At 32.2% G+C, this 20,773-nt stretch overlaps 3 protein-coding genes and 1 pseudogene across 3 annotated transcripts; 2 read left to right on the forward strand and 2 right to left on the reverse strand.

Moving 5' to 3' along the window:
* Positions 1–789: 789 nt before the first annotated feature.
* LOC120116710 lies at positions 790–3,415 on the forward strand (annotated as a pseudogene).
* Positions 3,416–3,749: 334 nt separating this feature from the next.
* Positions 3,750–6,328, reverse strand: LOC120116815 (iron-sulfur assembly protein IscA-like 2, mitochondrial). Its single transcript, XM_039137231.1, has 4 exons — positions 5,990–6,328; positions 5,169–5,299; positions 4,947–5,055; positions 3,750–3,971 (listed from the first exon to the last, which is right to left on the reverse strand). The coding sequence occupies exons 1-4, from the start codon at positions 6,155–6,157 to the stop codon at positions 3,906–3,908; spliced, it is 474 nt and encodes a 157-aa protein (XP_038993162.1). The 5' UTR covers positions 6,158–6,328; the 3' UTR covers positions 3,750–3,905.
* A 3,798-nt stretch (positions 6,329–10,126) lies between these two features.
* On the forward strand, positions 10,127–11,116 carry LOC120116821 (glucosamine 6-phosphate N-acetyltransferase-like). The gene is made up of 2 exons (XM_039137238.1): positions 10,127–10,229; positions 10,549–11,116. The coding sequence occupies exon 2, from the start codon at positions 10,566–10,568 to the stop codon at positions 11,034–11,036; it is 471 nt and encodes a 156-aa protein (XP_038993169.1). The 5' UTR covers positions 10,127–10,229; positions 10,549–10,565; the 3' UTR covers positions 11,037–11,116.
* Positions 11,117–11,947: 831 nt separating this feature from the next.
* Positions 11,948–13,578, reverse strand: LOC120116711 (40S ribosomal protein S14-like). The gene is made up of 6 exons (XM_039137118.1): positions 13,512–13,578; positions 12,955–13,074; positions 12,813–12,858; positions 12,481–12,566; positions 12,269–12,398; positions 11,948–12,177 (listed from the first exon to the last, which is right to left on the reverse strand). Exons 1-6 carry the CDS (start codon positions 13,512–13,514, stop codon positions 12,110–12,112), a joined length of 453 nt encoding a protein of 150 aa, XP_038993049.1. The 5' UTR covers positions 13,515–13,578; the 3' UTR covers positions 11,948–12,109.
* Between the last annotated feature and the right edge of the window lie 7,195 nt (positions 13,579–20,773).

Consider the following 20,773-nt stretch of genomic DNA (forward strand, 5'->3'; position numbering starts at 1 on the left):
ACAGTTGTCGTTGCGATTTTCCAAATTCGTTGCGAAAATTCGTTGTGATAGTCTACAGTAAGTCATACCCCCACTCCCTACCTAAAACATTAAAATGCTTGAAAAGAGGACAAGCTTATTCTACCCTGCCACTAGGCCCTATACATGGTTGACCTTGGCGTACCTACCCGGTTGTGGCCCCATAAAATACGTATCTTCGACACGTCCGCGCGGATACTATCATTTTAGAGAAAATTCTTAAGAAACAAAATCTTTTTTTTTAACTATCGCAACGAATTTGGAAAATCGCAACGACAACTATAGACTTTCGCAACAACAACTGTAGACTATCGCAACGCGAAATGCAACGCGAATTTGCGATAGTGGAGATCGCAATGCGAATTAAAGATCGCATTGCGATTTTGTTAGTCATTTTCACAAATCTAAAAAAAGTTGGTCAAAATCGTATATTATCTGGGATTTTTGGTCACTGAGGTTATTTTCTCATTTCTGAATCATATTTAAACGTTATGGGGACAAATGCTCTAAAAAAATAATGGAGAAAAATGCATATAGTATCAAACGTTAGGGATATTTATTTGCATTATGTCAAAATTAAATCAGTACGTCATTAAACGAACGAAAATAAATATTTTAATGATCACATCTTAATTAAAACAAAATAAAAATATTATGAATTATAATTTTTAAATTTAGTTACCATAAATATATAAAATTAAAATAAAAGTGACTAACTTATAGTTTAATCTTAAAAAAAGTATTGCATGTCAATGTCAATCAAAGTCATCTGTTTTTAAGTAAGAAATTCTTCTGCTTATTTAGAAAAAATCTTGTGCAGATCCATTTGGTTTCTTCAGAGACCCAAAGATGGCAGGAGGAGTTAATAGGAAAATATCAGCTGCATCAGTAAGAGCTCACACTAGAAAAGCAAAGCAAAACTCTTCCTTCAGGTGGTGTTTTTTTATATTTTTTTTCTTTAAAACAAAACATTATAGAAGATCTAGCATTTATTTCATCTGATTTAGGTTATAAACCATGCTGTAGAATTCCACATTTCTTTTAAAATCTGGGTCACTTTGTTGTTCTTATGTCTCTGCTTTAATCCTTGAAAAGAATAAGAAAGCTATGATTTTGGATCTTAGACTCTTCGGTTGTTGCAGATTCTTCAAATATTGGTTCATTATTGTAGTGAAAATTTTGGAATTTTGATGAATTCCTAGTTACTGCATTCTGTCTTTTTTTTAAGAGTTGAATTTCTAGCTTAGCTTGATGTAATTCTCTTTTACAGAAAGGACTGAGTTAGAGTTTAAATATTCATTTTAAAGAGGATGACTTCTGCATTTCTTTTGCATGCGAAATAAATGCTCCTGCGGTGTTTTTAAATTTGTGATTTTATTTTGAACGTTTCAAGTGCGGTGAATCTATCTTGTTTCACAAATGATGTGCTTGCCATTGCAACTTATTTCACATGGATTTCTACTACATTACGGGTTATTTTACTTATATCACAAAAATTGCAGGTTTATTCACAAAACTACTATTGCTCGTCCGTGGGGGCTTTAGCATGGGCTTATCAGGCCATTCAGCATCTAGAATAAAGGTGAGGGATGTACGGCATTTGGCCTACGAAGAGCATGGCGTTCCACGAGATGCAGCAAAGTATAAAATCATCCAAGTCCATGGATTCTACTCTTGTAGGCTTGATAGTATTTATCTGTCACCGGTATTTTTTTCGTCGTGGTCATCTAAGCTTTCAGCTATAATATGTTTGGATTGAGAGTCATTTGACTTTGTTATTGTTTTTGCTTTCTACCAGGAACTCGTTGAACGATCAGGGATCTACATTTTGTCTTTTGACAGACCAGGTTATGGAGAGAGTGATCCTAATCCGAAACGAACCGTTAAGAGTATGGCTTTGGATATAGAAGAGCTTGCTGATCAATTGAGATTAGGATCCAAGTTTTATGTAATTGGATTTTCCATTTGGGGGGGGGGGCGATTTGGAGCTGCCTCAAGTACATCCCTCACAGGTATTCCTTTTACTCAACTACACAAATGCAACCTAAGTGAAAAACCAAGAGATTGCATATAATGTTTGTTTCAACTGTTGTGTATACTACTTGATGTTTGCAACTCCGACAGGTTAGCTGGGGCGACATTGATAGCCCCAGCTGTTAACTACTGGTGGTCTGGTTTACCTACAAACTTATCGAACCAAGCATATCAGCAACAGTTACCGCAAAATCAATGGGTGCTTCGTGTGGCTCACTATGCTCCCTGGCTTACCTACTGGCGGAACACTCAGAAATGGTTCCCTTTTTTTAGCGTTCTGACTAACAGTACTGATCATTTGGCTAGTGAGGATATAAAGCTCTTGATGAAGATGCCTTCAAGGGATCACATCGTGGTATGTATCTCTCGACCGAAAATCGCTTTTTGTTTTATTAGAAGTTAAATATTGTTGACTTATAGTTAAGCAATGCTGGGGTAAATTTTCTTTATCTGCTGCAATTTTTATAGCTTAGGCAGCTTAATTATGCCTGGATTGTTCGGAATATGAATTCCAAATTTGATCATCAGTAACTCAATATATTAATTGACTCGACTACAGTTTCATTTGTATTTGATTGCATTGTGGGTAGGTTAGTTCCTTCTCTCTGATACAAGTTTAAACCTTTATATCAGTTAATGATGGTTTTTTTTAGTTTATTACAGTCGATGGTGGATTCTGAAGTAACTGTACTCGTATAGGTAGATGCCATCTTTTGTTCAAGAGTAACCATCATTATCTTCCATAATTCCATTAATGTATTGCTATTAGATGCTTGAAAACTCCCTAGTTTCCTTGCAAGCTCGAATATTATGGACAACTTTCCGATAGAAGGTTGTACCACCTGTTCATTAATTACTGCATTTCATATTGTTATTCAGTGGTGGGTGATATGTTGCTTTCTAGTTTGTCGATATTATCTGCTGTCAAGTTGTATGCATTGTTATGTATTAGCCAAAAAATGATTTTTTTTTTTTTTGCTTCCTCCTAAACAATATAACATAATCTGACTTTTTATATAGCCTTATTGCAAGTTTCAATTTGATAATTGTAATACGGATTTGGTTACCTTGTCCAATTTGAAAAACCCTCTGAAATTGTTCACACCATGGCTCGACAACTGCATGTTTTCTGATCTTTGCCTGCTATAATCAGTTGCTTCCATAGCTGAAGTAGTTCATGTACTATGTACTAGTATATTTGATTTCATTGATGTACAACAGAAACGGTACAAAGACATTCCGGTGCTAGGACAGAGGCAATCAGAGGAATGAAACCATCCTTTTGTATTTTGAAGTTTTTCTTAAGATTTGGGTTTGAGCATGCGTGTTAAGTAGCAATGCTCATTGTTGAAATAAAATGTGCTATAATGTACGTCTACTGATCTATTTCATGCAGCATTCTGCAATTTATGATTGTTTCAACTTTGTTAATTTCTGCATAAATATTCAAATAATCAGCATAATATCAAATCATTTTCAACAAATAGTCGGGTATAGATATTGATCTCATTTTCTACAAATATTTGGATATGAATATAGCTTTCGTGTATCGAACATGTATCCATATTTGCATTCATCTTAAATTCATGTAATATATAACTACAAGAATGAAGTTTTTAAATTCATTTAAATAACAATGGGTTCACTTGATAAATAATTATCTCATTACATTATGAATTTATGATACCCATCTCAAATGCAGATAACACAGAGCTAGGAGAAATAAGCATGCTTATTAGGTTTGCATCCAAATAAATATCATGATCGGGTAAGAAAATCGATTTAGTGAATCCATTCGGCCAACTCAAACTCTCAACCTGGCCGCTATAGTATGAGCAATGAACTTGTAAGATCTACTGTTTCACCATGAAAGAACTTTTACAACTGCACCCTCCAACTGCACTAGGATTTGTTGTCACCTGCAAGAGAAACCAGAAGCCTTGATTATGATATACTAGGTAAAATGTAAACGAAGCCATGCTTATAATAGGAAGCATGTGGTTCATAATCATTTTGCACCGTGTAATTACAACCAATGTTTTTGCGATGAAGCATATTCTTTTGGTTTTCATAAACCTTACAATTGATCGTAGAAACATTTTCCGGTGCGAATGATTTCATCCAATCATTTGCAGATCATACCTAGAGGATCAACACATAAGAGTACTGTATCATCCCAACAACACTCCCTACAATTTTCGTTCAAATATGATACAATTTTTTTGAACAAGTCTGTTAAGGAATGCCTGACATAGTCAACTTCAAGGTAGTAGCCAGGCCACAAAGGTAATATCACACCGAAGCAAAACCACAACGGAAAGTTGACTAATGGTTATACAAGGCATAGTCGACTACAATGAGCAAAACGTATGCCTAGAGAGGCATAAACCATATATAGAAACTACGGATATAAATTTCCGGTACAGAACAATAAAGGGTTATCTTATCTGGACAAACTTGATGAAAAATTGTCCATGTTTCCTAGTTCTTAATACAACTACAACAAAATTGAACACCAATTTAGTCACACTAATATTCCTATAGTTGCATGGTGTACCATCCAGACATTTCTGATCTCTCTTTGTGCTTAGTCCCGGAAGTAACATTAATTGGAAACAGGACAAACAAAAACCTGTAATCGATTTAGTAGTACCTAAACGACAGAGAACTGCATCTTATTTTTACATTGAACATTTCTCATTCAACCATAAATGAAGAATATTTTCATCCTATCTGAGTTCCCAGTTAGTTACGATGAAGGCATGAAATGTATCGGCAATCTATTTAGAAAATACCATAACGAATCACTTAGCCAGAAGGAAACCACTTACATCCTAGGATGTAAGCCAACAACATCGATGCATGTATGCATGGAACAAGAAAACACGGCTTACCACGAATGCAGAACGAATTAACTCCTCGACATAATCTACTGTTGCTCCTTTTACAAAATCATAGGAAATATCATCAACTACCAACGTTACTCCTTCCCTTACAAAAACTCTGCAAATAGGAATCCATACAAGAGGAAAAATAAAGGTTAAAGCAGTAGGAAGAGAGGAAAAAAATTTACTTTTTGTCAAACCAAAACGAAAAACAAAAGGAAATAAAGAAACCTGTCGTCCGGGTTTGTTTTGTCGTCCAAATCAAACACATATTGAAACCCCGAACATCCTCCGGTTTCCACACTCAGCCGGAGCATCTTATCCTCAGATGATTTTTCACTTGCTTGCAGTTCTTTCATTCTCTAAAAGGAAAACCAAATGTCAATGAAAAAAATGATTAAAAAATGTATATTTTCTAAGCAATTGGGAAACATATATGCCACCGGCACTAAAAACATTATACAAACTGTTCATGCATATTTCCTGCAATAGAAAACAAGTTATAAGGTCTTCAATATCTCCTACATATCCTAAAGTACGCAATTTTAACAAGTTAAACATTAGAACCTTACAAAAAGGGTATTGTTTTGCAATATATTTTGCAATCAATTTATAACAAGAAAATGCTGATATAACAAATATAGCATAACTTTAGATGAATGCGGGGAAATGGGGTTCGCAAGGGAAAGGACATAAAGTGAAATTATGAATACTAAAGAAATTGAATGAAAAATTCAATTTGTTTGTGAACCAAATGCTATCATAAGCTACAAGTTACACAATAAGAAATTAACATAATTCAAAAGGTTCGATCTTTTCCTTCACTTTCTCAGCATCCAAACGCAAAAGCAATCCCCAATTATTTTACAAAAGATTCTAAAACAATTTGATCTGAGAAACCCAAGATAGCAATACTAGCAAAAGTAAAAGAAATCCCATAAACAACAGATAATAGTAATAAATTCAAATGAATCAAATAAGAAAGATTCAGAAGAAAATATCAATCATATACAGAAAAAAGGAAAAACAAATCTTTTTCTCTTAAATGTTACCTTGACGCAATTATCAGTCATGTTAACTGCATCGAGAGAGGGAGATTCAGAAGAAGCCTCATGAAGAGCTGAAGAAGACGAAGAAAAAGACGACCTTAGAAGCTGATGGTTTTGCTTGATTCGAGCTATTAAAAATGGAGAAATGCGTTGAATCAATGATTTCGACATGGGAAGTAGATTAAATATTCATTTTAAGTTTTTCATGGCTTCAAAGCTTCGATCTTTTCGTTCCTTTTTCAAAGTAAATTTCTGGGTTTTCGCTTTGGGAGCGCAAATGAGCAGAAGGGATTGTGACAAACACAATCTAGGACCAAGACCAAACAGCTGAACTCACGTGTCGACCTGTACGCGTACTTCCTTTCAATCTATACAACTAGACTTCTCAATTATGATCCGGATTAATTTAAGTTAAAATTCAATTTATCTTGATTTTATTAAAAAGTTGACGGTTTGAATTTTAAATTTAATGGTTACTTTTATCCTCATAAAAGATTCAATTTTTTATTTTGATCTTTATCACATTTGTTTTATCAATTTAATCATTAAAATTGTTTAATTGTATTTAAAATGTATTCTATTGATTAGTATTCTAAGTTAGAGTTTAAAATTTCAGATTTTAGGGTTTGAAGGTTAGATTTAGAGTTTAAGATTCATGATTTAGGATTTAAAGTTATATTTAGAGTTTAGGGTTTAATAGGGACGAAGCTACCTTTTGTCCCCTAGGTCACTACTGTCTTATTTTTTATTATTAAAAAATATATGGGAAAATATTAAATTAGAGTTCTAAATTTTAGTTTATTTTGATTTTTCTCCTCTCATTTTTCATGGTTGATTGTATTTTGTCCTCCTATTTTTATGATTAATTACATTTTACCCTCCTTAAGTTGGAATCTTGGCTTCTTCCATGGGGTTCAGACTTTAAGGTTTAGGATGATGTAATTAAATAACTTCGAGGACTAAACTGATACGAAAATGATAAATTAGGTCTACTACAAGGGCAAAATGTAGTTATTAAACCTTAAATTTATTCAAATTACATATAATTTAAAATTAAAACTATCCAAACAAATAATTTAGAAAAACTTAAATGGGTGGATTTATTGTTATCCATTGAGGTTTCGGGTTCAAGCACAACAAATGCTAAAGGTATGAATATCGCTTCTCCTTCTCGTATCGAATAGAACATGTCGAGGCAAACCTTCTTCATGTAAAACATTCTTGATTTAGATCGGGAGAATTGTAAGATTTTATGAAACCATGTGTATATGGCTCGAATATATAGTCATTATTTTTTATAGGAGCAGTTGACAATTGAATCCAATTTTCTCTATTATTTTCGTATCTATAATAGTGAAAAAGAAAAGTTTGGCTCCAAGTTGTTCAAGAATAGTGGCATCGTTGAATTTCTTGATCCTTTGACTTAGGATTAGTCAAGTTCTATTTCTTGATGGGGGCAGAGAAGGGATATAACTCATCATTCATTGTTAAATAATTGAGGACTTTGAACAAATATTGTCTTATATTTACTCTATATTTATAAAAAAAATGATAAATTATAAGATTGATCACTTTCGTTTAAGTTTTGTATATTTTCCTTATTGAATTAAAAAAAATATAATATTTGGTCACTTTTGATTTTATTTAATTAAGATGTGATCACTAAGGGTTAATAGACGTTAGACCTTTGATAGATTTCTAATGCGACACAGTGAATATATATAAAAAAAGGATATGACACGGTGAATATATAAAATATCGTTCATCGGAAGAAGTAGACTGGACTGATTTTGCATAAATGCTGATTAGTCTCCATGGATGCTTCTCTGACTTTTGCGTTGGGGTAAATCTGTGTTGTCTTGATATGAGTTGTGTGGTGTTTACTATCTTGATGTTTTGTTCTGTTGATATGGGTGTTTTAGCCTGTTCAAAGTTGGAGTACCATTTTGGTGTTTGTTCAGGTTTCTAGCAGAAATGTGGGTTTTGTAAATTGGAAATCTGTTGTATTCGAGGTTATGGTTTTGCAGCTAGGATGAATATATTATTTTTCTCCATCTAGGTTTAGAGAGATTTTTAACGAGACATTTGTTTTAATGAATTATCAATAAAACCTACTATTGTTGAGAAAAAACAAATTACATAAATGATGACTAATATTTGAATAAAGTTTTCATTTTTCTACTTAAGTAACTATAAGTGCAAATAAATGAAAAATCCATGGGTTTAACAAAGGATTCCGTAGAGATTCCATTCCAAATTATGAAAGAGCTCAAGCATGGTTAGGCAATATATATGGTATGAGTTTACAACCCATTTAGAATGAAAATCAGAGAGTTTTAACTCACCTTAGCATAGCTCTAACAGCTTGAAATGTCATGCGCGCATTTAAGAGCAACTCCTACGCTGCGCTGAAGTGGAGTTCAATCTCCACTTTGAAGACTCCAGCGCTGTGCCACTTCCATCTCTACTTTGGCGTGGCTATTAGTTTCACTCTATATCTAACGTGTTACTGTAGCTGCGCTACATTTTTTTTTGTTATTTTAATGCAAATGCCCATTTTGCTCTACGAAATGTATTAATTGAGCATTTGTAGAATGAATATTCTAATTCGGAGAATTAAAATATATAATTATGTAATTTATGTTTTTCGCATTATTATTATGAATTGTAATTTTCTTATTTATTTGTATTTTCACAATGTTATTTATGAATGTTTTTTATCTTGATATTTATTAGAAATGTATATGTTTTATTTTAAATTTACAAAATCAATATTATAATAGTTAAATATTGTGAATAAAATAGAGTTTGTGATAATGTAGAGATAGTGCTGGAGATAAATTATTTTTACATCTTTAGAGTAGAGATGAGGGTTGGAGATGACCTAATAAGTGCATTAAATAAGCATCAAACACTTATTGTAAACTAATTGTGCTCCTCTCTCCCGAAATAAAATATAATGAGTCTGGGAACATACCCAGAGCTGTCTATGAATCCATTTTCTCTAGTTGGCCTTGGGTGTGTTTGAGTCTAGACTTTCCACTTTTAAAATTTTAAGCTGAGGGAAAATGGTGTTTTTGGAAGGGATGGTGATAGAGGTTGGGCTGTCAGGGGAAAAATATTATTTTTAATAGAGAAAACAAAGATTTACTCGAACATTAGTTATTAAAAATAATTTATTTTTTTAATTTTATATATTCACATTGCTACATCAAATTCGTTAAAGACTGATAATTAACTCTCATAATTACATCTTAATTAAATAAAAAAATAAAATGATTCAATCTTATATATTTTTTAATTCAATTATGAATTATGTATAAAATTTAAACGAAAGTGATCAAACAAATAATTTAACAGGAAAAAAAGACTTCAAATGAAATAAAGCTAAGCACGTCACTAATTAAGTATTAGCAAGAATATTATATCAACAATATATATTAATAGTTAGTGAATTAATAATTTTTATCAAATAAATATTATTTTCACCAAAATTTATAGTGTTAAAAACTAAATTCTTAAAAAAATAAAAGTTAAAATGATCATTTGAACATATGTTGAAGGTTAATATTAGACTTAAGTACATAAATAGTCCTCTGACTATAGGGTACTACTTTATTAAGTCCCTCAACTATTAGAAGTTACAAAATAGTCCTTCAACTTTAGAATATTACTTTATTAAGTTCCTTGGCTATTAAAAATTACAAAACGTTCACCCAACTATTCATTATATTCCAAACGCGCCCTTTCTGTTAAAAAATTAGCGGTTATATAAGCTGGACGTTAACATGATGAATGAGATTTGATAGTCGTTCGAGATTCTATGATCAGATTTTATCATATCATAATTAACATGTCAACGTTCAACTTAGAATACAGTCAAATTTTTTAACAGAAAAGAATGAGTTTGGAACATAATGAATAGTCGAGTGATCATTTTGTAACTTTTTATAATCGATGGACTCAACATAGCAACACTATATAGTTGGAGGAGTATTTTGTAACTTTTAATAGTAGAAGGAATTAAAAAAACAGTACCCTATAGTCAGGGACCATTTGTGTACTTTACCCTTAATTTTATCATATGTGTTATTTAGTTAAAAAAATATAAAAATCCCAAGTCACTCACCCTCTAAACACGCACAGCCCCCACTCACACAGAGGCCACACCGTCGATTCATCACAGCCGGCGCCTTCGATTGTGACGCACGAACCAGCAAGCTCGCCTCTGGCATTCAAACCTGTAACTTTTATTCACTTTTTTTTTAGATACACTGTTTATATATATGTTTTATTCATGTTTCTTCACAATAGTTTTGTGTCTTCACACTAAAAGAAAACAAAATGGATCCATAAAAAGTCGCTGATTAATTCGTTTTCGTTTTCATTTCCAGCGTTTGTTTTGTTTATTTATAATTTCAACCTGTTTTCTAGCTTGAATTTGATTGAATGCATTAAACTCTTAACAGGCAGTACTCGTTAAACTCTATATTGCTTTTCCCCCATTTATATTGAATACTTAATTCAATTGAAAGGTACCCATTTTAACTTACCATGTACAGAATCGGAAAGAAGGGAAATGGAGAACACTAATCCATCAACTGAAGGGGGAAAATTCAGGGTCCCGAAGGTGGAACTTTCAGACAAAAGCCAAGGCTTTATAGAGCTATTACGACAACTAACAGTTTGTGATTCAATTTCGGACAAAGAATTCGAAGAGAGGTTTAAGGAAATAAGCATGTACGGCGATGACCATGTTATCTGTGTGATGGAAGATGAAACATCAAGTAAGATTATAGCTTCGGGTAGTGTGTTTATAGAGAAGTTCACAAGGAATTGTGGTAAAGTTGGGCACATTGAAGATGTGGTAGTCGATGCCAGGGCGAGAGGGATGCGACTCGGGAAGGAAATAGAGGGGTATCTTGCGGATCATGCTCGTTCCATGGGGTGTTATAAGGTTATTTTGGATTGCAGTGATGACAAGAAGGTGTTCTATGAGAAATGTGGCTTTAAGCAGAAGGAGATTCAAATGGTTAGGTATTTTGTTTGAACCTAACGTTTTGCTATTGCCTTTCGTTAGTGGTACATTGTTTGTTCTGATGGTGACTTCAATGGCATATTTCTTTCTGGGTAAGCACTTGATCTGTATGCGCATTCTATTTATTATACTCGAATCCCAATGGTATATCTGGTTGGTGCATCTTTTATCATGGAATACATTGCCTATATATTAAACTTGTATCTTTCGATAGAACCCTTTTCATGCTTGTTTGTCCAAGTCATATGACTCGCGTTGTCTCAACTTTCTCTCTCAAGAGATATTTTGAAAATGTCCTCAATAGAGAAGCATCGAAACTTTTCTAAAAATGCTTGAAAATATATCAAGCGACACTTGTAAATTTCATCAACAGATTTATGAGCATCATACCATGAAGTTTTGAGAATCCGATGTAGGATCAAAACTGAAAAAGTTCACACGAACAATCTAGCGTGACGTTTTTAACAAAGTGAATGCAATGATATATGAACATAAAATAAATTACATCCGTAGTTAAATGAATGATTGTTATTCCTACAATAGAGTGATCAAACATTCATTATCATGGTTGAGAGTGTTTAGAACAGATAAGATGTGTGGGAAATCTTTTTCCTCGGATTCAACATTATCTTCATAATTTTATTCTTCTGAAATTAGTGTGCATCTTTATCACTCCTAGATCACGAGCTTCTTTCCTCAATATTTTCTCTCTCAACCTACATTCTTTATCTTAAGCTTGCGAGAGAACGTAAGGGAAAGAATACTTGCAAATCAAAGGTAAAACTTATTTTTCAAAAAAAAAGACATTTACCCAAAAATCAGCAATTCCTCTAATCAAACACACACCATGAGTCTACAAGTAAAACCAAGAACAAAAAAAAGTTATCTTTGAATTAAAAAGGAGCATAAAGAGTACACAACTTTCTAAATCGAGATTCAATATCAAAATCCATCACCATTTAGGGTCTATAAATGTGCAACAGAACAGGGTAAAGCAAACTTGAACCAGAAATTTATTTCAAAAACAAACTCCCAGTGTCGAAGGAGCAGCAGCAGCAACTGAGTAGCAGATATGAAGCGAAAAATCACAACCTTCTTCCACGTCTGCCACCCTTTCTCCGGGTACTATCAGTAGGAATAGGGGTAACATCCTCTGCGGTGAAGAAAATGTTACATTGTCAGTTTACAAGAGATGAAGTAAATGGACACGATGAAACTGAATCGAAAGGATGAAAGATTTGTACCTATGCACCCGATTTTCATGCCTGAACGAGCAAGGGCTCTAAGTGCCGACTGGGCACCAGGACCCGGTGTCTTGGTCTTGTTACCTCCAGTAGCACGGAGCTTTATATGAAGGGCTGTAATACCCAACTCCTACAGATAACATTCATGAACAAAAATTAAAATCGAGCCAATGCATAGTGCAAAACAATTCAAATGGGAAAGCAATAAGGACCTTGCAGCATAGAGAAACATCTTGAGCTGCAAGCATGGCTGCATAAGGGGAAGACTCATCCCTATCAGCTTTCACCTTCATCCCACCTATGTAAAATTCAGGGATTATGTTGTAAAAAAATATTTAAGCATACTCTTCATAGAAACAACTTCGAGCAGGGACATGAAGATCAGCGTACAGCAATGTTTGATTAACAGGTTATTATTAACTACTATAGCTTAAAAAATCCAATACCAGTGTCAGCATTTGAATAAACAGGACAAACTAAAACAGCTACACAAATCAGGAGATGACAAAAACCCATGATTGCAAAAGATCAGCACAAGCCATACCCGTAATGCGAACCATTGTTTCCCTTCCAGACAAATCTGTCACATGCTGCAATTGCCATTCAATGACATCATTCTAAATGGAACGAACTCTCAGAAGTCAGAACACAAAATCAAATGTAAAACAAAGAAACTTATCATTTACTATAAATGTGTCATTGAAAGGAGCAAAAATGTGAGCCACTCCAAAAACATACTCGCCTTCTTGGACAGCTGATCCAAGGTTTGTATTCTCCTCCTTGGGCTCCCTAGCCTTTCTCCACGACTACAAAATACCACAAACCAATGAAAGTGTAACCTAAATCTGACTTAAACAAACAAAAAACACTAATAAAAAACGATCCTAAGAATCTAAACAAGCACCATGCGCAATAAATACAAATTTAAGTCTAATCTAATTAGTAAATGATTCCAATAAGAAATTTCCTTTTTCCAAAGAATAAAAGAGAAGGCTTTGCACATTTCCAGTTTTTATTTAGCCACAGTGTCTTTCAAGCCTGAAAACGCAATTATAGCTATCTACTGCAATGTTTATAATACCAAAATTAAATAAATAAAGAGAGCACATGGTTTGCTACATTGTCACAGTTAATCCGTAAAAGCCCACTCTTAGTTTCTATACCAATTTGCTAAACTCGTTTTCTCAGTTACCAAACAAGATTTAGCTTAACATGGATATAAAGGATGAAAATCGAGACCTACCATGGCTTCAGGCAAAATGCAAGAGAGTTATCAAATTAGGGTTTTCTGAGAGCGCCATTGCAGAAGAGGTGATACGAAATCAGTTAAAACTTTTTTATAGTTAAGGGTTTTGACAACCTTCAGTTTGAATGACGAAAAGGACCTTGAATTAGATTAACTTGCATAAATGTTCGTTTTGGTCCCTCTAATTTAATGTTTTTGTTTTATTCATCTTACTATCATCAATATTATGTTTTAGCCCAAATCATTAACATAATTTAAAAAACCTTTTTTTACATAAATTAAAAAAAAAGAAAAAAACTTTATTCGTTGGTTGATGTATAATTTTAAAAACTAAAATAGAATTATCTTAATATTGAGTTGATTTTTATTTTATTTTTTCAAAGGTAAATTAATGAAAAGTAATTGTTGAAGATTCTAACTTCACTTCTTAAATGACTTAATTAATTTTAGGTTTCGTGTGTTAAAAAAATCCACATATATTGACTAAAATAAAATGAAACCATGTTAATGTTTTGGACTAAAGAATAGAAAAATCAAATTATACAAATTAAAGTAATTAAAACATAATGTTTTTAATAGATTTATTTTTCCTATTCGTAAACTATAAAATTTAATTTTTCATTAGTAAATGCCCCCCCAATAAAGTATTAGTAAAGTCTTTTATTTTGCTATTATATAATGAATTATTATTTTTATTAATCTTAATTTTATATAGAGGAGAAGGAAAATGAAAACTTTAGGACAAGATGAGCGAATAAGTCTAATAAGTCTAGAATTCATTAAATATTATTCAATCAACCAAATATGTTTGATCATATAATGGATTATTATTTAGTATATTAGTCGTGGATAACTTTAATTTAACAATTAAACTTAAATAATAATATGCATTTGTTTCTCTCTTTTTCTCTCTCTCTTGTTTTGTCTATATTATTCATCTTCTCTCTCACGTCTTTTTTTTCCTCCTCTCACTATCAATGAATTATCGATTTATGATTGGTCTTGCTCCAGTTACAGTTCTCCACCCAAATCAAAATAGATAAATCACTAACGATCGACATAATATATTTGTTTCCATCACCATCATTTAATTTTTATCTTTTAAAATACAGGTAAAATATTAATGTTGATTTGTTGATAGTTGTTAAATGAAAAAAAAAATATCATTGCATATGTTGATACAATATTTGAATGGCGATAGAAACTGATTTATTCTATTTAATATATGATAGAGAACTGAATGATAAAATTATTAGAGTTAGTGAGAATAAAACGAATGAAATTCATATTTTTGAGAGAATGAAGTTGGAATTGATGAGAATAGAGGGAATGAGGTTCAAATCTTGTGAGAGAATGTATGTACTTTGAGAATTAGCCCCCGCTCTGGAAAGTCTAAAATATTGTTCGAAATTTGAAAGGGTTCGAATAAAAATATTAGGTCTAAAAATGAGGTTGAATAAGAGAATTTTTTTAATGAAATAGAGAGTAACAAAAGAACCCTAGTCCAATATTCCAGCTTCGACGTGCACAACGACGACCGCATGATTTTATGTCAAGAGACGAACTTTATATTTAATAAACTAAAATCAACTCCTAAGAAATTAGAGAAGTATTAATTATAAACCTACAAATTATTACAAAGAGGATCTTTTTAATTATCAAAACTAGGCATTGGAAATTGTGTCTGATGCTCTTTCATTAGATCGAAGTCATCAATAAGAGAATTTATAAATAAATCACAAGCAATTTCCTTCTCAATATATGTTATTAAGTAGTTTGAAAAAAAATCATCCTCCATTTTATTACGCAAGTGAGTCTTCACCAGCTTCATGATCGAGAAAGCCCGCTCTATGATCGTAGTAGAAACAAGAAGAACAAGTTGATCAAGGAGAGGATAAATAATTTAATTTTTAATCTTTACTAATACTTGACAAAGTTATGAAATTGTTGATGTCTTTCTCAATTCAATGCTCCATTTAGATTCTAATTAAAAATGTTTTAATTGAACTTTCAAGTGAAACCTTTCTTGCTCCGTGAAGCCTTCTGAATAATTTTTTTTTGTTGCAATCTTGTATATATCATCAATGCAAAATGATTTATAATCATTCCTTGGATCTAAAGCAAAACTAAGTTTAAGTAACTCCAGCATGTCATCCTTGAATCTAATGTTTATCTCTTGTATTTGAGAATCAATAGCAGAAATAAATATATCAACACAATAACAGTGTCCAATTGAGATGACATCTCGTTGAAGTCGAGACCTCCCTCTCCCTCCTTTGTGTGGAACATTCATATCATGAATCTCTATACGGTGTTTATCAAATAAGATATTTTCGTAACATCTAAAAAAAAAAGGTTCGTTTTGACTGAAATAAGATTTTCCTTTTTAAAAAAATATGATTCAATGGAGTTACAACCAATCTTTGTTTAGGATGTGATTGAATCACCAAAAAAATATTATCATTTTAATAAAATTTAATTTTAAAAATTATCAAAACAACTTTTAGGTTTGTGTTCCAGGAAAAATAAGTTCGGGAGTCGATTACGTATGGGGAAGGATTAACACCCCCACAACGTCCGCAAATTGATACCTAGTCGATTCATTATTATCTTTGTAATGAAATTTATGGATTTGAATATAAATTTAATTCATGATCCCTTTTTAGTTAAATAGATACAATGTTATTTAACTAATTAAAATTTCAGAGAGAAAATTAACAATTTGTGTATTTAATTGGAGAAAGTTAACCACCGAATATAAGGTAGAGTTGTACCCCTCTTATTTCTAACTAAAGTGATGAATCATCGATCTTCTTCTAAAAAAATTTAAGTTAAATTGTTGACATTTCAACGTTTCAAACCAAAGGGAAACACCACCAAATATGAGGTAGAGCGACGACTTCCCTTACTCGGAATGAAACAAGAAATATCATAATCATTATATTTTTTTTATCTAAAGTTGTACAATAAACAAAAGGTTTATTAATAGAAATTATAGAGCCTTTGGAATATATAGAGAATGTTAGAATATTTATAAGTATCGAAACTAAACCTCTGAATAGAACTGAGAGGCTCATTTTCGATAAATCTAAATATGAGAACATTTTCCTTTCTACATTCCTATTCAATTTTAAAAGTTATATTTTTTTTGGTTTCAATGGAGGATACCTATTCATTTTATATTACGAAATAAATTACCTAGGGGGATTAGGATAACTCTCTTCGATAATTTAAAATACGCATAACCTTTTAATTATTTATGAAAAGATATCAAGTGATGCGAATGAGGCTCTCATGCTTATAATTAATTAAAAATGTCATGAAATCAACCAACATGCTTCAAAAAAATTATTTAAAGAATCAAATAAAAGAATCAATATAATTAAAAAGCTAGAGTCATAATGAAAACAATCAAAATTTAAGACATACATAGAATATACAAATAATTAAAAGCATGAAATGTAAATCTAAAAAATATAAATATTAATTGTAAAAAATATACTAAAACTTCCAAAAATAATAAAGTAAAATAATAAGTACACAACTTAGAAAAGCAATAAATGGTAAAAAGCAATATACATACATAATATGACAAGAAAAATTAAAGACATATTGCAGCAAAATAACCCTAACGTTTGACAATATTATTAAATTTACCCTTATTTTTTTTGACACATTTGATCACTCAATGTTTCATTTTGTGTCAAAAAACACCCTCGATGGATGGAAGCCGCTAGTCAACTAACGATCAACGCCTGATGCTGACCAAGCATGTACATGTGGACGGTGATGCTGAAATGACTTGTCCAGCTCAGAGTACATGATGATGTGGTAATGCAATGTTAGAAAGTTGTAGACACCCATTTTTTTGGGTCTTTTCTATTTAATTTTACCTATTATTATTATTATTATGTTTATTAACTATTATTATTAATATAAATACATATTTTTTGCAGGCCAAATTAAGGCCTGATTACAAGTGACCCAGCTGACCCATTACAACAACCCGAAGCCCATTCACAAGCCTATCGGAACCCAGCAAGACCCGACCCAGTGCATACAAGGCCAGATTCGACCCGAGCCTAATAAGAGAACCTATTTATATTAGGGTTTTAAACCCTAAACTGAAGCTCAGCCACGCCATCTTTAACCCTCCAGTTTTCTCATTGACAAGAAAGCTACTGCCGAGCCATCGAGTTGCCGCCAACATCAGCTATGTTGCCACTGATTGTTACTGCCACCGCCATCATCACCAGAACCTACAAACAATACATCAATAGTAACCCCAAAGCAATCAACCACCTATCCAAAACCAAATCTAAAAACCCATTTAAAAAGTTCTAAATCCCTAAATATCTGGCTTTTGGTACTAACCCGAGCCTAGGAACATCATTCCTATCGAATAGAGATGATGATTCTCATCCAAGCACCATAAAAAATACATGCAATGATAAAGGAGAGGATGGGGTGGACAAGAAAAAATACCGAGAGAAACAAGGGTGAGAGTATTCGATTCGGGAAATAGAAAAAAACGAGAGAAAGAATTCGAACCAAAACCAAAGAAAAAGAGAAGAAATCTCAAAATAAATGAGAGATAGAGTGAGAAGCTTACCCTTTTTTGACCACCATCGTTGCTTCACCGGAGTCGAGAGACATATTTGAGTCAGTAAAGGTAACCTTTTTATCTTTTGGGGTTTGGTTTTGGCTGAATAGAAGGGCTTTGGGGCTTTACTTAACTAAGAGGGGTCTTTTGGGTAGTTATTTTAAGTTTCGACTACCGTGCTCGACCGTTGGGAACGCCGTGGATCGGTGATTATTTAAGAGGTTTGGGGAGAGAGTTTAGAACTCTCTCCTTTTCCTGTTTTTGATTGAGAATGGGAAATGAACTTAGGGTTTCTTGTAACCCTTAAGTGGGTTATAACCCACACATTGAACGACCCCGTTTTGAAGGGGAATAGTTGCATGTTTTGGAGAAAAGGGGTTAATTGCGTTTAGGTCCTTGCTTATTTGTAATTTCTTGTTTTAATCATTTATGAAATCTTATTTTGGGGCATATATTTTCCTCTATTTATATTTAAGTCCTTATTTTTTTACCATTTTCGTGGATGTTTACATTTGGACTCACATTTTGTAATTTTACATATTAGTCACTGAATATAAATTTGAATACTTTAATTTCTAACTTCAAGTATTTGATTGTTTGTATTTTAATCATTGTTTGTTCTTTAATATAAATTTGGTCATAGAACTTAGATATTATTTTGGAAGATAAATTTTGAGTTTGTATCATAGATCTTGGATTTCACTTTTAGCCCATTTTGGTCACTGTTTTGGTTTTGTAAGTGAAATTATAGTGTTTATTACATATTTATGCTTTATTATTTTATCCTTTTATAATTTAGTCCTTTTGTTTTTTAATGTCATTTTATTATCCTAGTTCAAACCGTTTAATTAATATGTTTATTTTTATGTTATTAGATGTTTTATTATTATATATATATATATGTTTAATTAATTTTTCTTAATCCTTGTATGTTTATATATTGTATATTTCATTATATTATTTTATCTCATTCATATTAATTTAATTTTTAAATTAGTCTTTGTATCAATATTATGTGTCTCTCGTACTTGATTAAAAGGTTTACGCATCCGAATGTGTTTCAAACACGTATTCGTAAAATGAGCGTGGAAAGTACCACTTGGCCGAAGTAATGCGATCATGTACGGCATTTTAACGACATAGTAACTTGAAATAAATCGAGTTTATGTTACTAATTAATTTATTTTAATGATGCAATGTGTGTTATTTTAATTCACAATTTATTTCATTGTATGCAAATGCAAATCGTCAATTTTCCTTTATATTCAATTCGTATATTTATTTATGATGGAATATTCTCTTACTAATAAGAAATAGTTGAAATTAGTTTTTCCGATGGAGAATTACTAATTTCTTTTTGAATTAAAGAATTTTCCCTAACATTCATTAATTCAAAGCAAATTAATTAAATTTCAATAAATGGATCACATTTTAACTTTATATTCGATTGATATTTTTCACCATTTACGACAACGTGTAAGCGACACAGTACCAATTTTGGGCGCTATGGGGGTGTTAATCCTTCCCCCACGCGTAACCGACTCTCGAACCCGTTTTAATCGAATATTTGGTAAACGCAGACCATTTTTGTCTTAAAAAACAATTTTCCTTAAAATTGTTTCTAAAAGACGTTTTTAGGTTATTCGACCTACCTAACCCAAAGGTTGATGGCGACTCCTTTCAATTTAATTCCAATTAATCCAAAATCACCCATTTTTCTAAATTAAAGTCATAATCGTTTTTAAAATAATAAATAATTGTTTCACCAAAAAATGGTAATGATAGCTTGGCGACTCCGCTGTGGACTTTTTTTTAGAGAGTCAAGCTGTAGGTCGCTTACACATTGTCTTCTTAATGAAAATTATAAGTTTGAGTACATAGTTAACTTATGATCCGCTTATTGAAGTTTTTAATTGCTTCATTTTTTTATCATACTAACATTTTATTTTTGACTTTTAGCTTTGTCGAGGTTTTTATCAATTTTTGTTCCTTGTTTTATTTTCCTTTTGAGTTGAAAGTAGGTACGCTCCTCCTCACACACGTCACATACATTTGCATAACATAAGCTCTAGACACGAGCTTCGATCCAAATTAGTCGGGGTGAATGCTTTACTCTCGTAAGAATTTATTCTTCGTATGAGTTTTAGCAAATACCCATGTGATACATACCTTATACCTTCGTAGGGATTTATTCCTCGTATGGGTATAAGGCAGTGAATCCCCTAGAATTGAACTCATTATATTCGAAGCCTGTAATGGGTGAAGATCGAGGGTCTGACAGCCCAAGGGGGCACCGACATCAAGGACAATTCGAGTACCCTTTTCCTGTTAGAGCTGAAATAATGCATATAGTGAACCGTAGAACGTTCACCTTAGGTATAGGCATACTGAACCTCTGTCCATCAGTAGGTACCCAAAATAGGTATACACAAAGGAGGAGCTTCTGAACCTTTCCTTTTTGCTTTAAATTTTGTTGAATAAAAACATGCGAATTAGATACCATGTGGTTAGGATCATTTCTTTGAAAGTATTCATTTTGGGTAGATAACATGTACGTGTAGGATTATTATCTATTTAAAGCATGCTTGGGTAGATATCATGTCGGGCATGTATTATTATATTCATTTTTGAATAACATTTTTATCTGTATCAATTA

Source organism: Hibiscus syriacus, unplaced genomic scaffold (assembly GCF_006381635.1).
Source record: "Hibiscus syriacus cultivar Baekdansim isolate YM2019G1 unplaced genomic scaffold, ASM638163v2 tig00110303_pilon, whole genome shotgun sequence".
Taxonomy (NCBI): Eukaryota; Viridiplantae; Streptophyta; class Magnoliopsida; order Malvales; family Malvaceae; genus Hibiscus; species Hibiscus syriacus.

Coding starts and splice junctions, on each gene's coding strand:
- LOC120116815 (XM_039137231.1), bottom strand. CDS start 6,157: ATGTCGAAATCATTGATTCAACGCATTTCTCCATTTTTAATAGCTCGA. Junction 5,300..5,989: donor TGACTGATAATTGCGTCAAG/GTAACATTTAAG, acceptor TTTTCCTTTTAG/AGAATGAAAGAACTGCAAGC. Junction 5,056..5,168: donor AAAACAAACCCGGACGACAG/GTTTCTTTATTT, acceptor TCCTATTTGCAG/AGTTTTTGTAAGGGAAGGAG.
- LOC120116821 (XM_039137238.1), top strand. CDS start 10,566: ATGGAGAACACTAATCCATCAACTGAAGGGGGAAAATTCAGGGTCCCG.
- LOC120116711 (XM_039137118.1), bottom strand. Junction 12,859..12,954: donor CTTTCAATGACACATTTATA/GTAAATGATAAG, acceptor TGGCAATTGCAG/CATGTGACAGATTTGTCTGG. Junction 12,399..12,480: donor ATGTTTCTCTATGCTGCAAG/GTCCTTATTGCT, acceptor TGTTATCTGTAG/GAGTTGGGTATTACAGCCCT.